General features: G+C 39.3%; 1 protein-coding gene across 6 annotated transcripts in view; it reads left to right on the top strand.

Annotated features, from left to right (window-relative positions):
- The window catches only part of IKZF3 (IKAROS family zinc finger 3), a 90,886-nt gene that overhangs the window by 60,050 nt on the left and 12,294 nt on the right, over positions 1–18,542 (top strand). For 4 of the 6 annotated variants that reach the window (XM_029210832.1, XM_029210834.1, XM_029210835.1 and 1 more), the window contains exons 4-7: positions 420–680; positions 1,599–1,766; positions 4,491–4,607; positions 13,989–14,105. In XM_029210832.1, the coding sequence (XP_029066665.1) occupies positions 420–680; positions 1,599–1,766; positions 4,491–4,607; positions 13,989–14,105 (663 nt within the window). Of the gene's footprint in view, positions 1–419; positions 681–1,598; positions 1,767–4,490; positions 4,608–9,819; positions 13,875–13,988; positions 14,106–18,542 lie in introns of those variants that run through there. The other 2 variants (XM_029210837.1, XM_029210836.1) reach the window with 2 other exon arrangements.

Raw genomic sequence — 18,542 nt, 5'->3', positions numbered from 1 at the left:
ACATCACCTTGCCTTGTAACTGCAACCACCAAAAAAGTACTAAATCTGAGAACCTTTCTCCTCCCCCGGTACTGGAGAAGAATTGCTCAAAATGTTTTTTTCATAGTCGCTTTGAACAGTCATAGCTAAAATCTATTCTCTCTAATTTTCTGGATGGCCTAAAACACTGTCATCTCTTTGTGTGCGCGCGTGCGTGCGCGTGTGCGCATGCGCGTGCACGTGTCTGTGTTTTCCCCTGACTATGGTTCTGAATTCAAATAACGCGTGATCATCCTAATGGTATTTTCTTGTTTTGTGGATGTACAATATTGTTAGCTTCATTTGGTATTTAATTGTCAGTTGTGGGTCTCTGCTCTCTGAGCTGCTTTGATAGCTCCAAAACCAATCATTGTTCATTTCTTGCATTTTCCTCCCTGCAGATGATGCAATGAAAGTGAAAGATGAATACAGTGAAGGGGATGAGAATGTTTTAAAGCCAGAACCCTTGGGAAATGCAGAAGAGCCTGAAGTTCCTTACAGCTATTCAAGAGAATATAATGAATATGAAAACATTAAGTTGGAGAGACACGTTGTCTCATACGATAGCAGCAGGCCGACCAGTGGCAAGATGAACTGCGATGTGTGTGGATTATCCTGCATTAGCTTCAATGTCTTAATGGTTCATAAGCGGAGCCATACTGGTAAATAGTCTCCTTTATCCATTGTTCTGAAAACTGTCCTAATTCAACCACATGAGAAAAGAAGTGGTGGTATTTAAGACTTACTTTTGATTACTTTCATTGATTTTTGCTAAAATTCTGATGTATCTCTCCCTCTCTGTATTTCCATTTACCCAGTGATTTTTATTCCTGCTTCATGGTGCATTTGGCAAACATATTGCAAATGCTATGAATAAAAGAAGACTGTAGAGAGCACTGTGTTCTAGGTCAGCCACATATTTTTCTTCAGTTAATAAGTGGGAGTTAAATCGTGTGATATGCTTTTTAGGCGTCTTTCATATATTTTTGCATAACTTTTAAAAAAGCAGATCTCACTGTATTGAGTTCAAATTTGGTAGATGAAGGGACATAGCTTTTATTAACAATTTTAAAAAATTTATTTTCGGACAACAAAAAGGCAGTCAACCGAAATGCATACAAACGTAACACTCCCAGTGAGCCCAATAGATTTCATCTGACATCGGATATGACGACTTTAAAAAGCATTTCTTGAATTAAAGAAAAAAAACGCTTCTGGCTCTTTATACCTTGTTAGGACTTCAGTCTGTGACTCTTTTTACAGATTGAGATTACATTCAAAAGGAATGCTAAGTAATGTAAAAACTTAAATCTAGAAAGCACTTCTAAAGCTACTCTTATTTTTTTGCTCTGATCCAAGACAAGATGCCTCAAGTAGCCTTGCTAGGTGAGTGATTTTTCTCTTCTGGAGAGAAGATTCCATAAGTAAGTCTTAGGCTTGCCTTGAAATACAGCTCCCATCTTATCCCAATATGAACAGAAACTATCTAAAAAATGAGCTTTTGCCATAGGCATCTAATCTGTGCATATGTTCCGCCACTTGCTGGGTGATCAGAAATCTCTTTTTTGTCCTTTTTAAAGGTGAACGCCCATTCCAGTGTAATCAGTGTGGGGCATCTTTTACTCAGAAAGGTAACCTCCTCCGCCACATTAAACTGCACACAGGGGAAAAACCTTTTAAGTGTCACCTCTGCAACTATGCATGCCAGAGAAGAGATGCACTCACAGGTCATCTTAGGACACATTCTGGTAAGTGAGAGCAGTGAGCATTCCATATCTAGTAAATGTGTGTTCCTCAGTGCCCATTGCGGAAACTAGAAAGAGTTAAGTGTGGAGGTTTTAATCTGTCACTCCGGTTCTGAAGGGTTACAACAGCAGAGACCTCTAGGGCTAATTGCACTTCCATTAAGGCATTAATTGCTCTCCGTCTGGCTCAATGGGGTTGATCATCTCCGTACCATCTTTGCGCCCCTAGAGAACATCACAGTCAGACAGGAAAAGCCTGCCCTATAAAAATGCTTTTTTAATTTTTGCAAAAAAAATTATAGCCATCAGTATTTTTATGGTAAACTTTATTAAAATATTATTTTCCTAAAAATATACACACATACTTTTCATTCAAAAGTCTGGATAAAGCAAATGATGTACTGTTTGTAAATTATGTAAAACTGTAAACTGGGTATGACTCGTTGGGGGTTAGTTTTGGCTAGTCTGGGCTAAATTGGGGAGTTTTGGCCATTCTGGTCTAGATTTCTTTTTTTGCATTGAGATATAATTGACAATATAACATAGTATTAGTTTTAGGTATATATGAGCTAAATTTCTTAAACCCAACTTTCTTCTTCATCAGCCTATTTATTTTTAGTCTCTAAAAGATGAGCAGCAGTAAGAATTCATAAAAAGCTATGTTCTGTCTTGATGTTTTCGCTCCTATTTTAACCACGGAAGATACATTTTTTTCAACATTTAGAATTTCCCTCCTAGAAAAATAAAACTGAGTTTATTTTCAAATTTGGGACCTCATGTTCTTGATGTTATCTGACAAAATTTTAATTGAAGAAAAAAAAAGCTTTGTTTTTATGTCAATCCACATTCTGCTTTGACGAAAACCCAGCCCCAAACCCGCAACTGGTCACAATGCAGAGACTAAGGATTAAACAAATCAGCCCCAACGAAACCCACCATGAGAGATCATAAGTGGCAAAAGAAGGGTTTCTTTTACAGCTCATTGTTCAAAGTAATGAATTACGACTGAGTTTGGTCCAAAAACTTAGAGTAGTTCTTTTCTGTTGCTTTTTCCAAGTAAGATCCAACAATAATAGTCATTTTTAAGACAGATTCTAGAAGACCCCAATTTATGCAGAAACTTAACATTCTTAGCCCTAACAGAGCTGCATTTATTTTAACTTGGGATTCCATAAGGATCTCTTAGTGCTTTAAGTCCCAAAGGCACTATTTTAAACCGAGCAAGAGGATTAGAAAATAAAAAAATCTCAGTCCCTAAAACTCTGAAAAATTCATGGGGTACATTTCATCGACAAGTCAGAAAGGCTAGCCCCGCACACAGAATTGAAGTTATTACTTACATAATTTAAAAAATAACTCATTTGGAGGAGTTAGGAGGTTAAAGGTGGCCTGAATTGTATGGATGAACTTTTGAGGAAACTTTTGCTTTATCTTAGAAGTTAAGATGAAGTCATTTTGGCAATTCCTTCTTATTTCTATTATTCAAAACTATCCTCAGGGGCTTCCCTGGTGGCGCAGTGATTGAGAATCCGCCTGCCAATGCAGGGGACACGGGTTCGAGCCCTGGTCTGGGAAGATCCCACATGCCACGGAGCAACTAAGCCCATGCGCCACAACTACTGAGCCTGTACTCTAGAGCCCGTGAGCCACAGCTGCTGAGCCCACGTGCTGCAACTGCTGAAGCCCGCGTGCCTAGAGCCCGTGCTCCGCAACAAGAGAAGCCACCACAATGAGAAGCCCGCGCACCGCAACAAAGAGTAGCACCTGCTCGCCGCAATTAGAGAAAGCCCGTGCGCAGCAACGAAGACGCAACACAGCCAAAAATAAGTAAATAAATTTAAAAAAAGAAAACAAAAACTATCCTTAGCTGGTTGGGTCAGTTTTTATTGATTGAGCCCAGACTTTGCTATAGCCACTGAGCAAGGACAAGCTACATTTATCGAAATATGTCAATGCTCTAAAAAGACTGAATGACTAACTCCCACAAACTACAGCATTCTTTACTTACAGCCAGCTGGATGTCGCAGAATGTGGGATTTCTTCCTACTTCATTCTTTTTTTTAAAAATATTTATTTATTTATTTATTTATTTATTTATGGCTGTGTTGGGTCTTCACTTCTGTGCGAGGGCTTTCTCCAGTTGCGGCAAGCGGGGGCCACTCTTCATTGCGGTGCGCGGGCCTCTCACTGTCGCGGCCACTCTTGTTGCAGAGCAGAGGCTCCAGACGCGCAGGCTCAGTAGTTGTGGCTCACGGGCCCAGTTGCTCCGCGGCACGTGGGATCCTCCCAGACCAGGGCTCGAACCCGTGTCCCCTGCACTAGCAGGCAGACTCTCAACCACTGCGCCACCAGGGAAGCCCCCTACTTCATTCTTAAACCACACTAACCTCCTTGAAAAATAAAAAGTTCCTATTTTTATTTTTTTCCTGAAGAAGCAAGATTGGATCGGGAGCCAAAACACTATGCTCCATGATAGTCATTAAATCCAAATCCTTTCATTTGTGAAAAGACCCTATCCTTTCAAAGAATAACATGATAGTCAATCATAGGCCATAACCTTATTTCAGTTGACTAAATTTAAAAGTAATTGTAAGTGCACAAGTATCCAAATACTCTGGCTTCTCTCAGCAGTCTCATTCCTAGTGGACAGTTTTCACAGGGCCCCAATACACCATTTGTTCTATAACCCCTGAGGGTCACTGAGTACCCCTTGTGCTCTCCTTATAGTTGAGAAACCCTATAAATGTGAGTTTTGCGGCAGGAGTTACAAGCAGAGAAGTTCCCTTGAGGAGCACAAGGAGCGCTGCCGTACATTTCTTCAGAGCACTGACCTGGCTGAGACTGGTGAGTTCATGCAACACCCGTTCTGCACATGTTTAGTGAGCATCCGCTGTTCTAGGTGATAGGATACAATAGTAGACAAAAATACAAAAAATCCTGCCCTCCTGGAGTTTATATTTTCATAGGGAAAGACAGACTAGAAACAAAGAGAATAAGTACCTTACACAATAGAAGGTCGTAATTGCTACTGAGAAAAATAATGCAGGTACTGGGGGCTGATGGTAAATCAGGAAAAACATCAAGGAGCTGACGTTTTAACAGACTTAAAAGCATAAGGAGAGAGCCCTGCAGATAACTTGGAAATAGCAAGTGCAAAGGACCTGGGCCTTGAATTTGAAGAAGTATAGCTAGCCCTTTGTGGCTGGAACAGAGTGAGTAGTGGGACATGAGGCCAGAGAGGAAATAGGAAACCAGCTCTTATCAGGCCTTGTAGGCCATTGTAAAGACCTGGATTTTTCTCTGAGTGAAATTAAAAATCTTCAGAGGATTTTGAACAGAGAGGTGACGTGATTGGACTTCTCATTTGAAAAAAAAATCACTCTACTTACTACTGAGGATAGGTTGTATTTGGGATAAGATTAGAAATTGGGGAGTCCAGTTAGAAGGCCATTGCAAGAATTCAAGCAAGGAAAAATTGTGTCTTGGTAATGGTAGAGGTGGTACAAAGTGTTTTAACTCTATACAGTATAGTTTAAAGATAGAACCAACAGGATTTCTTAACAGATTGTTGTGGGATGTGATGAAGAATGCAGTTGCCATTAACTGAAATGGTAAAGATTGAGGGTAAAGGCAGTGTGAGGGGTGGCTAAGGCAGAGTCCATTAAAACCAAAAGGATTTTCTTTGCGCAAGGCCGCCAGATCATGTACTTGTCAACTCATATGATTTATTGTGATGCTTATGTTTTGTTCTGGGAATTTCATATTTTATTCAGTGTTTTGAATTACATGCCTAGTGACAATTGGTTGAAACACTGGATGTCTTTCCATGTATCAGTTGTGGTTTTATTTCCTTTCATTCTTGAGTTGAAATAACCTGAAGCTTTTTTGTGTCACATCTCTGCAGTTGTCCTTTGACCCATATAGTTGACCATCAGCCTGGTTCTGCAGCTTGGATTGCCTGATATTTTTATTTGTTTACTCGAACCAGTTGCTTATTTAGAGTAGGTATAAACCCTCGTGGGATTTGGTGTTTGACAGCAGTAGTTGCAATTGAATAGTTTGAACATTCTAAAACAGAAACATTACAAAAAAGTGACAGAAACAATGTGAAACTCAGGAAAAATGCAGTGCAAATCATGAGTAGTTTAACTGTACCCGTTTTGAGTGAGAGGAAACTTTTGTTTTAGATAAAGCCTATTTTATGGTGTTAGGAGCTGGCCAACTGAATTCTGTTGGTTTGCACTGCTTCTGCTTTTTATCCTGATGGCATCTTTAGTTTTATCAAGGAGTTGGATTTCCTCCTTATTTCTAAAAAGAAATGTTTACTCTTAAAAAAAAAAAAACTTGGGTTTTGACGTCTTAAAGCAACATGCTTAAGGTTAGTCAGGCAATACCTGGGCATCTTTACTTGACGTTCCATTTCAGACAATAGACAAAGCTCTTAATGTGAGAAATTCTCAAGTTATGAAAATCTATTATATTCCAAATAGAATCATCAGTATTTAAAGCAAGAAGGATTAAAGAGAGCATTTAATCCCACCTGTTCATTTTATTTTATTTTTTGACATCTTTATTGGAGTATAATTGCTTTACTATGTTGTGTTAATTTCTGCTGTATAACAAAGTGAATCAGCTGTATGTATACATATATCCCCATATCCCCTCCGTCTTGTGCCTCCCTCCCGCCCTCCCTGTCACCTGTTCATTTTAGAGGTGAGGATATTGAGACTCATCAAAAATTCAGTGACTTACTTAAAAATCACTAGAACTTTTGTTGTTTTCATGATTAGCTATTTTTTTATTTTCAAAGACATATTGGGACATAATTCACATACCATTAAACTCACCCTTTTAAAGTGTACAATTCAGTAGTTTTTAACATATTCACAAAGTTATACAACCATCACCACTCTAATTTCATAACATTTTTGTCACTCCCAAAAGAAGCCCTGTACCTATTAGCAGTCACTCCTGTTCCCCCTCTCTCCAGCCCCCAGCAACCATTAATCTACTTTCTGTCTCTGCGGATTTGCCTATTCTGAACATGTCACGTGAATAGAATCATATAATGTGTAGCCTTTTATGTCTGCCTTCTTTCACTCAGCATAATGTTTTCAGGGTTCATCCACGTGGTAGTACTTCATTCCTTTTTATGGCTGAATAATATTCCATTATATGGATTCATTGCATTTTATCTATCCATTTATCAGTTAATGGACATTTGGTTTTTTTCCCACTTTTGGAAAAATGGCTTAATTAGCTATATATATTTTAAAGGTTATGTATTATCTAGTTAGCAAAAGTAGAGTAACACACATACTAATAGGCACATACATATGCATATATGTCTTGATTGTCCTGGAAGCAGGGGAAAAATTGAGTAAAATATCCTCTATGAACAGTAAGTTCAAAATTACTGATTTTGAAGTAAGGTTACCACCTTCCTTCCCATTCCCATGACCTTTTTTAGGAATTTCATATTAGAAAAGTATCAAAAGAAATGTTTTCAATATCTTCAGTGGTATAAGGTGATTCAGGAAATACTGAAATACGGAGGTTGAGTTAATTTGCATTTCATAGGCTGGTTTGATGGATCCATGCAACACACTTCAAGTCTCAGCAAAAAAATAAAGGGTCAACTAAGTCAGCAACTTTTGATTTTTTAAAAAAACAAATATGTCGTTATGGTGGTTTCAGGTTAGAAAATGTATAAAGTCACAGCTTAATCAAATATAATAAATACTGCATGTCCTGTCTATCTTTGATATTTCAAATAGTTCTCATGATTTTTCCTGAAATCCAAAATATAAAGAATGTTTACTCAAACACAAGCCAATCCTTTAATTATTGCCACAGCTCCCTACGTGGTTTCCATTTCTGTTTCCTTCTTAAAATTGGGAGTCCCAGTCTGGACACAGTGCTCCATTTTGAGCCTGACCAATATAGTGTCACCAGTGGTACCTCCCTAGCTTTTATTTTATTTTTAAATTTATTTATTTTATTTATTTATTTTTAGCTGCGTTGGTTCTTCATTGCTGTGCCCAGGCTTTCTCTAGTTGCAGCGAGTGGGGCCCACTCTTCGTTGCAGTGCATGGGCTTCTCATCGTGGTGGCTTCTCTTGTTGCAGAGCACGGGCTCTAGGTGTGCAGCCTTCAGTAGTTGTGGCATGTGGGCTTAGTAGTTGTGGCTCACGGGCTCTAGAGCGCAGGCTCAGTAGTTGTGGCACACGGGCTTAGTTGTTCCAAGGCATGTGGGATCTTCCCGGACCAGGGCTCGAACCCGTGTCCCCTGCATTGGCAGGCGGATTCCTAACCACTGCGCCACCAGGGAAGCCCCATCCCTAGCTTTTAAAGTGATGATGCTGCACTGTGGATGTGGCACTTATTCATCAAGGGCTTATTGTAAATTGAAGTGCAGCCTAGAGTGAGAGCCAAGCCTTGGGACAAACCTGCCCCAGTCAGGAAGCAGGTCTTTATGGAAGCAGAACAAATGAAAAGGCCTTGGACTGGAGACCAATCTGCAAAAGAAGGTCGTGTTGGGCAACAGGACTTCTGGCCTTGCTAATCATTTTCTTTTGTTCAGATAGCATGCGTTGGATTCTCATGTGCCAGGCTGTGTGTCAGTGCTGTTTATAAAGATGAGTGAAGGTTAAGCCCCTACCCTTAAAGTATTCACAGTCCAACAAGGGACCGGGTACTTGATCTGTTAATATAAAGATCTAATAGAGATACATGTGATAGTGTTACTTCAGTCCAAGTTTTTATACCAGACATCATCAAGATACTCTAATCCTGTCTTAATGGAGTATATGTGAAAAGAAGAATGAATATAGACGATCACAGATTTCATTTTCTCATTAGCTTGATCCTTATTCCAGAAAGGGACTAACAGCTGGTATAGAGATTCATTTAGCCTCATTTCACACAAATTATGAATACTTGGAGTGGGACATATTTTTGTATGACAATGAGTTCTAGTAATAACAAGATTTTTAAACTAATTGAATAATTATATTTATTTATGAATCTAGGAGTCAAAACCTTTTATCTTCATTCTCATTGTTGCGGTTGAGATAATACGAGTATGAGAGTTTCAGAATAAATTTATATTTTTACCAAATAGCAGTCCAAAGAAAAAGCTTAAAGTGTTTTAAACGTCTCTTTTCCCAACAGATTATTAGAAAATCAATACTAACTCAACAAGTAGTATTCATTCTACTTGCTCAAAAAGGCAACAGTTTTATGTAACTTTTTTGTTAGAACCTGCCTTGCTCTTTGATAGCAGTCTCTTGTTAGACAATTCTTATTGCATAATAACACCCCTTTGTTCCACTCTCCATCAGTTACTGGCTGACCACACCATAGAAGAAACAGGAAGAAATGCCTCTTATTTGAGATCCATTTAACACTTCAAGATCTAATGAAGGATTTTGAACAAAAACAAAAACACAACGAATTATATAGTTAAATCTGCAATCACTTTGAAATAGAAATGGCATCATGCAGTTAGCTAAAACCCAGACAAACTATTAATATTTTTGCAGAGATTAAAGGTAGTAACCTATTTTGTAATTTTGACTTCGTATGAGTTTTATTATTTATTTTTTCAACATGTCATTAAAATCATTTTGCTAATGAAAATGGGTATATCCACTATATACTAGTAGGCACGTAACATGAAGGGGAATTGACCCCGAATTATAGTCCTACTCCCACTGTGCTCACTCATGAACCAAGTGTGCAAATTGTCCCTTGCCACCGTCCCATATTCCCCACACCCACCCCTTGCAACACTAAACTGCCAAACACCACCCAGGAACGGATTTCCTATTTCGTCATTTAAACCCATTATCTTGTTCCCTTACTATCTTGCCAAACTGGTTTCCCTCCACTTACATTCTGAGATGTGATGTGGCAAGATAACAAGTCTAGACTATTTGTATAAATAGACAGTTGGGTCTTAAAGTTGAAGCAGAGGACCAAACGCCAAGTCCTCTTTTTTCTTTTCCCCCTTTCAGTGTACTGCCTAAACTCCTTGTAATCCCAAAGAGATTGGCTTGACTCCAAAGCATTTCTTTGTGTTTTAAAGGGTGTTCGTTTAGTACAGCAGCTGTCCAACAACTGCAAGGCACAAGACTGAGAGTTTGGGAAAGAAAATGAGAGTATACCATAGTCAGTTGAAACTTTAGCCTTTGCCTAACTTGCCAATTAGAAAACACAGTTAACTCAGTAAAGATGAACTTACTCTCTAGAGTGTGTTCACATGTACAATGAGGATTGGGATCTTGGAGCTGATATTTTGCATGAATGACCCTGTGGGTGGGTGTGGGTAGATGGCAGCCCTCTAGATTAGTAGTTTCAGAGGATTCCTTTCAATCCAACCAGAGTTGTGGAATATGGGAAAGTCTCCACCCTTGCCTCAAATTATCAGTCTCTCCATAAACACTCCAGAATTTTATCTTTTTAAATGTCAGGCATTTGGTCACTGATTTCCAGAGTAAGATTTACCTAGAAATGACTGTCATGACAAGCTTGGTGAGTAACCAGGGATAAAAGATGATGTTATCTCTGAAGGTTGCCATTTAGTGACATGCCCCAATTATGTTATTTAGGTCAGTGTATCCCCGCTTTAGCCTCCTTCCAAATATAGTGTATATAGAGTATGTGTCCTCAGAAAGATGCTTGTGGTAATTGATGGTGGCTTTGGTAAAATGTAGGGAGATGCTGAGAGCTGAATGGGAAAACTAAACTGGCAGCATAATGCTTGCAGCAAGTACTGGGACTGACGAACAGATCTCTGGGTAATGATGGGGCCGTTGGCGGAGTAACTAAAAGACTTAATAAGAGCAGTGGTAAAATGGGGATAAAGTTAAAAATTCCCAAAGTACTGTTTTTCATTCTTGTTTTACTATAAATCTTTTTTGATAATAACTACATGGGGTAGGCATGGGGGTGGGGGAGGACCTTACCTGGCTTTAATGCTCTCAGAGTTGCTGGAACCAGAATGAATGTTCCTAGTCAACGCACAAACTTAGCTGCCTCTCTGATGCTTCTAAGAAAAAGCCTCCTTCTAACAGCCTCAGGAACTTATTTCAAATCCCAGGCCTTTGTCTTTCATCTCTCTGCTCTTGGGGCTCTGGGTAGTGCCACATCTGGTGGTGGTTTGTGTGAAAGGAAATAATATGTATAATAGTTTCCTGTTTGGTCATTTAAACCTATCCCTGTGCTGGACAGAATTTAACCCACTTCACTCAACAGCAGTGTTCTGTCACTAAAGTGCCCGTTATTTACAACGATTGGTCAGCTAAAGCCGCAGTGCTTTACCACTGGCCCCAAAGCTGCCCAGTTCCCTTATTCGGACCCTTATTGTTTTCATTTACACAAATAGTGTTGTTATAGCTTAAACTGAAGGCTGGGATTTATTTCTTTAGAGCATAGAATTATTTTTGATAAGAAACTAACAAAGTCTAGTAAATATGGTCATTGTCATCATTCTCTTCTCTTATTCATTTTTGGAGCCATTATTCTTGAATTTTTAAAACACTGAGCTTTATAATTTATTGTGTAATGACTGTCAAGGAGTTTTAAAAAAACAGAACCAAAACCGTGCCAATAATAAAATGAAAAATATTTAATACTTTGAATTCTCTCTTTCTGATTTGGCTTTGGTCTCCCACCCTGGCCATTCTTGATAGTCTTGCCCTTGAGGTTTTTCTTTCTATCTATTTATTTATTTATTTTTGGCTGCGTTGGGTCTTCATTGCTGCTCATGAGCTTTCTCTAGTTGTGGCGAGTGGGGGCTACTCTTCGTTGCAGTGCACGGGCTTCTCATTGCGGTGGCTTCTCTTGTTGCAAAGTACAGGCTCCAGACACGTGGGCTCAGTAGTTGTGACTCACAGGCTTTAGAGCACAGTCTCAGTAGTTGTGGCGCACGGGCTTAGTTGTTCCGCGGCATGTGGGATCTTCCTGGACCAGGGATTGAACCCCGTCCCCTGCATTGACAGGTGGATTCTTAACCAGTGTGCCACCAGGGAAGTCCCTTCCTTGAGGTCTTTTTTTGTCTTTCATTTACTTCAGAGATGGCCAGTTTTATTCTCTCTGGGCATGTCCATTTACGATACTGAATATCTGAGAGACCATGGAACTTGTGACATTTTTTCTGTATATCAGAATCTCTTCACACAGCAAACTCTTCAGCTACAGAATGAGCACTGACAATTCCTAAATCTGTGTATGTATTTGGGGGAAAAAAGTCCATTCTGTAAAAGTCATCACTTGCTTTTTACTCTAGTCACTTAAGCTGATTTTTCAATTTCTTCTTCCTTAGAGACATTAGGAATGTACAGATACTTCATTTTAGCTTGGACACCCTGAAATGCTTATGATAAAACAGAGGGAAATGTTGGTAGCATCACAACATGTTTGCTTAGGGCAGGGGTGAACAAAACTATGACCCTCAGGCCAAATGTAGCCAGCGGCCTATTTGTGCACAGGGGTTTTTACATTTTTAAAGGTCAAGGAAGAACCAAAGAATATGGAACAGAGACTGTACATGTCCCACAAAGTTTAAAATACTTACTATCTATCTGACCCTTTACAGAAAAAGTTTACTGATCCCTAGCTTTGGCTAGCATCATGTGTTAACATTTAAAGCCTTGTATTTAGAGCAGCTGGTATCTCTTTGAACTTCAGACATAAACTCTTATTGGGTATTGCCTGATGTACCAGACTAAATTGTACTATATTTATTCCAATTTACTATTTAGTTGATTCGATGTTGGCACTATTTATATATTCTTCTAGCGGTTCTCAATTCTTGCTGCATCTTAAAAATCATCTGGAGAGGGGCTTCCCTGGTGGCGCAGTGGTTGAGAGTCCGCCTGCCGATGCAGGGGACGCGGGTTCATGCCCCGGTCCGGGAAAATCCCACATGCCGCGGAGCGGCTAGGCCCGTGAGCCATGGCTGCTGAGCCTGCGCGTCCGGAGCCTGTGCTCCGCAAGGGGAGAGGCCACAACAGTGAGAGGCCCGTGTACCGCAAAAAAAAAAAAAAAAATAAAATCATCATCTGGAGAGCTTTAAAAGTGCTGTTGCCGGCCTTCCCTGGTGGCGCAGTGGTTGAGAGTCCGCCTGCCGATGCAGGGGACGCGGGTTCGTGCCCCGGTCCAGGAAGATCCCACATGCCGCGGAGCGGCTGGGCCCGTGAGCCATGGCCGCTGAGCCTGCGCGTACGGAGCCTGTGCTCCGCAATGGGAGAGGCCACAACAGTGAGAGGCCCGCGTAACGCAAAAAAAAAAAAAAAAAAATGCTGTTGCCTAGGCCCCTACACCAGAGATCCTGATTTAATTGATCTGAAGGGGGGCCTGGGCATGTGTGTCTTCTATGCTCTTAAGGTGATTCTAATGTTCAGGCAGGTCTGAGAACAACAGACCTATACCACTTAAAGGTCTATTTGTGGATTGACAATTGGACCATATTCTTAGGCGGTTTTTATTCACATTTTTCATTAGAAATATAATAAAGATGCATTATACAAATTGTTCTTTAATTTCAAGACAGAAGTGTTGCTCAGGGAAATTTTAACTGAGACAGTTTTGAAATGTGAAGAGCATATGAAACAGATAATGCAGAGACCAGAAAAATATAATTTAAAAGACAGGAACTGAAAGGAGCATGCTGGAAAAAAAAGAAAAAGAAAAAAACACTCAGAATTTCAATACACAAATCACTGAGTAGATTTCTCGCTGTCTGGGTAAGTGTATCTATTTTCAAAAGTGCTATTAACATAAACATAGCAGTAAATCTGGGGCACCGGCCTTTTTTTTTTCAAAGTTGTTAAGAAGAATTATATCAGTCTGCAGGTGTCACATGCAGTTACTCAGAATCAGAAAGAAGGCTGATCGGGGGTTAGAAGATCTCCATCTATCTATCTTTTTGCAACCAACCACGTCCAGGCTGTTTATTTAATACTTCCTCTTGCTAATGAAGGTACTGGTTGGGGATGGGTTGGGCTTTCCCATGTCGGCATAAGACTGCAAGATTTGAATGTGCCCTGGTGTTGGCTTCACTGACCACAGCAGGTAACCCAGGCAAGAATCTGAGCAGTAATAACAGGTAACAACAGAGTTTGCATCAGACCTCTGACACTTTTCCTTCCAGTTTATTTCTTTTTCTCTCCATTTGTCAACGTGTTCTTTTCCCTCTTCTTTTTTCATTTTTCCAAACCAGCAAGTGCGGAGGCAAGACACATCAAAGCAGAGATGGGAAGTGAAAGAGCTCTCGTTCTGGACAGATTAGCAAGCAATGTGGCAAAGCGAAAAAGCTCAATGCCTCAGAAATTCATTGGTAAGAATACAACCCTTTTTCCTGCTGCTGTTAGCAGGTAGTTTGAATGAGATAACATAGGATGCTTACTACACAGGCCCTTCCTAGTTTAACCTCTGTTAAAATAAGGTAATTGATTTTCCATTGTACAACTTTTACTCTTCAGGATTCATTTTGGTAACTAGAGCAAATGATAAAATATTTTAACTAAAGAATCTTAACTACTGAAGATGGGATTATTTGGTATCCAATTTCTTAAATGAAGTTGGTGTTAAAAATGCTGTTCCTTCCTCTTTATTCCGAATGACATATGTTCCATGGGAGAGTTTGTGCAATTGATACCAGTAAGATGTTCAAGATAGCATTTTTGTAATCTTTTGCAACTATGTTTTACAACTTGGTTCCCTTATCACGCTCAAACTTTTTTCATGCCCTAAAATGTATTGCCATATTTTCTTGAATTTGATTGAGAATTGGTTTTAAGAGAAAGTGGTTGGGAATGCATAGATTTAAATAACAAGGTTTGATTTAATCATTTGTCTTACTGGAGTTAATTTTTATACCATTGGTTTTCACATTGTCAAAAAATACAGCAAGAATGAGATGGCTAAGAAATAATTATGTCCATTAAAGTGTTAGGACTGCCAAATGGCAGAAATATTGTGTTGAATTCTCCCAGATGTTTACATAAATGTGACTATGATATTTTAAATAGATTTGTATTTGTGAAGTAGGCAGCTGAATTGAATGTATTGGTTTTGCTATAAATTGAAAGTCGGTGATATTGAACAAAAATAGTTATCACACGAAAATAGACCTCCCTCAACACCAGTAATATTTTAGAAACCTGTCAGTCTGTTTTTCCAAAGCTACTTGCTGCTGCTGTTGATTTCTTACTTCAGTCCTTTTGTGTTTATTCTTTTCAATAGCTTTTACAGATATCAGGTGCCTGCCTGGTTTTTAAATCTGGTTAAACTTTATTCTGGTCTAATTAGTTTTTTAATTTTATGTGAATTATAGAGATATATTGAAAGAACCCATATATTTCAAAGCTACCTAGCTTGTTTTTGTTTTTTTTTAACATCTTTATTAGAGTATAATTACTTTACAATGGTGTGTTAGTTTCTGCTTTATAACAAAGTGAATCAGCTATACAAATACATATATCCCCATATCTCCTCCCTCTTGCGTCTCCCTCCCACCCTCCCTATCCCACCCCTCTAGGTGGTCACAAAGCACTGAGCTGATCTCCCTGTGCTATGCGGCTGCTTCCCACTAGCTATCTATTTTACATTTGGTAGTATTTATAAGTCCATGCCACTCTCTCACTTCATCCCAGCTTACCCTTCCCCCTCCCCGTGTCCTCAAGTCCATTCTCTACGTCTGCGTCTTTATTCCTGTCCTCCTAGCTTGGTATTTATACTTATTTATTTTATGTTGTTTGACTGAGAAGTTATTGTATTCTTTTAGTCACTTTAAGAATAAACTGTGTCAGACTAAAGTTGGTGAATTTCATTTCAGAGAGACCCTATCCTCTTTACCATCTTCCCTCTCCTTGGTGAGAAATGTCAGGGGGCGTGTGGTGACTTCCATATGGGGTTTAGGCACAGTGGACCAATTGTGATTCCAAGACGTTATCTTAGAGCATTGCTCATACCTCTTTTGAGCTGTACTTATGTGAAGAGGTTCTGACTGGCGTACAAAAGGAAGCTTGGATTGTTATTCTATGCCATGAGTGTAATTTAATTTGGGGGATGTTTTGGCTGTAGAAATGGCTGCAGCTGATATGGGTGGGGAGAAACATGGGGAGAAATGGGAAAGAAAAAAAATGTAAAGTGACTTAATTTCAATCCAGTTATGGTCAATGCATGTTGGTCTAAGAGAACTAAAATATGAGAGAAGGTACTTAGTCCACATAGTTGCCCTAAACCTGTCCTTGAGCTAAAGCCCTACTTAATAAGATAAAAGTTGCTTCGGTATCTTCATGGGTTTAAAAACACATGTTTCACATGTCCAAGTCCATGCCATTTTGCTTATTGCATAGGGGATCCATTCCATTTGTTTATTACCATTGTGACCAGAGGATTTTCACTCTTTCATTTCCAGACTCAGGAGAGGTGCTGATCTTGTAGGTACTGATCTCTGTCATCTTCTGAACCATCATGTTCTCTCTGAGATGGAATCAGGAAACCCAGTAGAGTTAGCTCTTGATTTGAGCTGAGGTAGCAACTTCTGGACTTTGGGGCCCTGAATAGCTGGGGGAATTTTTGTTTTTTTTATAAATTGTGGTAAAGTGCAGTAGGAAGAGCACTGGATTAGAAGCCAAAAGACTGAGGTTGTGATTCCAGTTCAGTCATTTCTTAACTGTGTATGTTTAGACAAATCACGTAACCTTTCTGGGCCTCTGTTTACTCACCTGTGAAATGAGTAGACCGAACAGGTGATGAAGTGATCGAGAAGGTCCCTCGCAGCTCTACCATTCTGTAAGTCTGCAAGATGAATTATAAAAGGCAGCAATAATGAGCACCACTTTTTGTTTATAAACCTATATGTATAACTTCAGATAACTTTTTTCTCAAGGTTGTACAGATATGGTATGTTATTTTATGTTATAAACCATGGTATATAATTTAGGAGGTTTTTTTTAGGAAGATGTCATTTAATCTGAGAATCTATAAAACAGCTGCATTAGTTCAACATTTATGTATTTTACTTAGTACATTACTACTTATTCATTTGCTCTTTCGTCCATTCATTTATCATGCAAATGGTTACAGAGCTCCTGCCATGTACGTGATATTCTTGTTCCTGAGCACTGTTCTAATCCTCTAGCATTAGCTTATTCCCTGAACCTTAAGAGATTTTTTCAAAACTAAAAGAAACCCCTTCAATCATTTAACTGAATCCACCTTTTGATAGAAAATAGTAATATCAAGGGGAAAATAAAGGAACATTATGACACTGTGCAGTATATGGGATGAAGTGATATAAAACATATGGGGCTAATGTCTCCCCTCCTTCTCTTCTCTCTCCTATATTTCCTCTCCAAGGCATCATTTTCTGAAAAGATTCAGCTGCCAGGGAAATGGCAATGGGTAAATTGTGAAGGAAGAATGAGTCACTCCCTTTAATCCTTGTTGACAGTTGCACAGCTTGGCTTCCCTGACCTCTTGAACTATGAGGGTAAAGGTGAAATTATACCATCAGGTCAGCCTGTTACTTTCCTAACAGGCTTGAGATAATTACCAGTAGATAGCATTTTTCATCCATTAGAGATGAACTGAGGACGAGGGATGGATTGGATTAAGTCTAAATGCATTTAGAAACACAAAAACATGCCTCTGTTGAAGAGTAGGAGAAAAATGAAATCTCTTTTTTCCTAGTTCTCCAAGAAATTTTGAATCACTTTCTATAAAATAGGAAATAAATTGACACACATTCATTAGAAATCAGCATCTTTACGTCATCAAAATAATTCTTTTTAGTTGTTCTTTCCAAAGGACAAGAAGACCTTACTTTTAGCACCTAAGCCCTTTAGGGATTGTCTTTTTTCTGAATCTTATTCTCCTGTTACAAACTTGCTTGACTCTGCTTCTAACTAGGCCATCTTCAAATACTTGGCTCAAAATAGAGGCCAGATTTCTCTCCTGAAGGGAGGAGGAAAATGACTACATTTCTGCATATTTCTTTCTCTGATTTTCATTCTTTCTCCAAAAACAGATGTGTTATTTAGACCAAAGTGGTTACCATAGCATCTCCCTATTTTTTTTAATTTCATGTATTACTTTATTAAAGGAAGTTTTCATGTTGAAAAGAACATGAAAAAAGATCTCGCTCACCCCCCCGGTAAACATGTTGTGAGGTTTTGACACTTCAGCAAACACTGTCGGTTCTCCCTGTGAAGTAACTAATGAGAAATTGTCTGCTTTGGTTAACAGAGCAACAGGAAGCAGTTTTAATACCTGTTTCTAAAAGCAAAAAGTATCTTCTCCCATCCCTTCCCAAAGGGCCAAAATCCCTAATCCTATAAGCATCAAAAGTCATAACGTTTTTGAGCTTGAAGGGATATTAGGAACCACCCAGTGAAGTTCTTTTACTAAGGAGGGAAGGGGGAAGGGAAAGATGGAGAGATGCAGCTAGTAGGTGACAGAGCAGGGCCAGAGCCTGGGTCTATAAAGTGCTGCAGTCCAAGGCCCTCCTCCCCCAGAAAGTCACCCAGAGCAGTGCATGTCATGTGTGCTACACAGGAGCTTTGGAAAGGGAAGGGTCTAGTCATTGAAAGCTGGTGGAAGAAAAAGCCTTGAAGAAGGGCAGTCATTCTCTCTTAAGGGTGTGTTTTTTTCTTGAGAAAAGATCTGTGGTGACTCCATCAGGGCAGATGACAACCAAATAGCACTTCACGGTGACTCACAGAGGACAAAGGCTTCTGCAGCAACAAAATGTGGTTTCCAGCTCAGT

Source organism: Monodon monoceros, unplaced genomic scaffold, assembly GCF_005190385.1.
Source record: "Monodon monoceros isolate NGI ecotype Baffin Bay Population unplaced genomic scaffold, NGI_Narwhal_1 Super_Scaffold_9, whole genome shotgun sequence".
Classification (NCBI taxonomy): domain Eukaryota; kingdom Metazoa; phylum Chordata; class Mammalia; order Artiodactyla; family Monodontidae; genus Monodon; species Monodon monoceros.
Note: the sequence above shows the minus strand (reverse complement) of the source record. Positions and strands in the feature narration are given on the sequence as shown.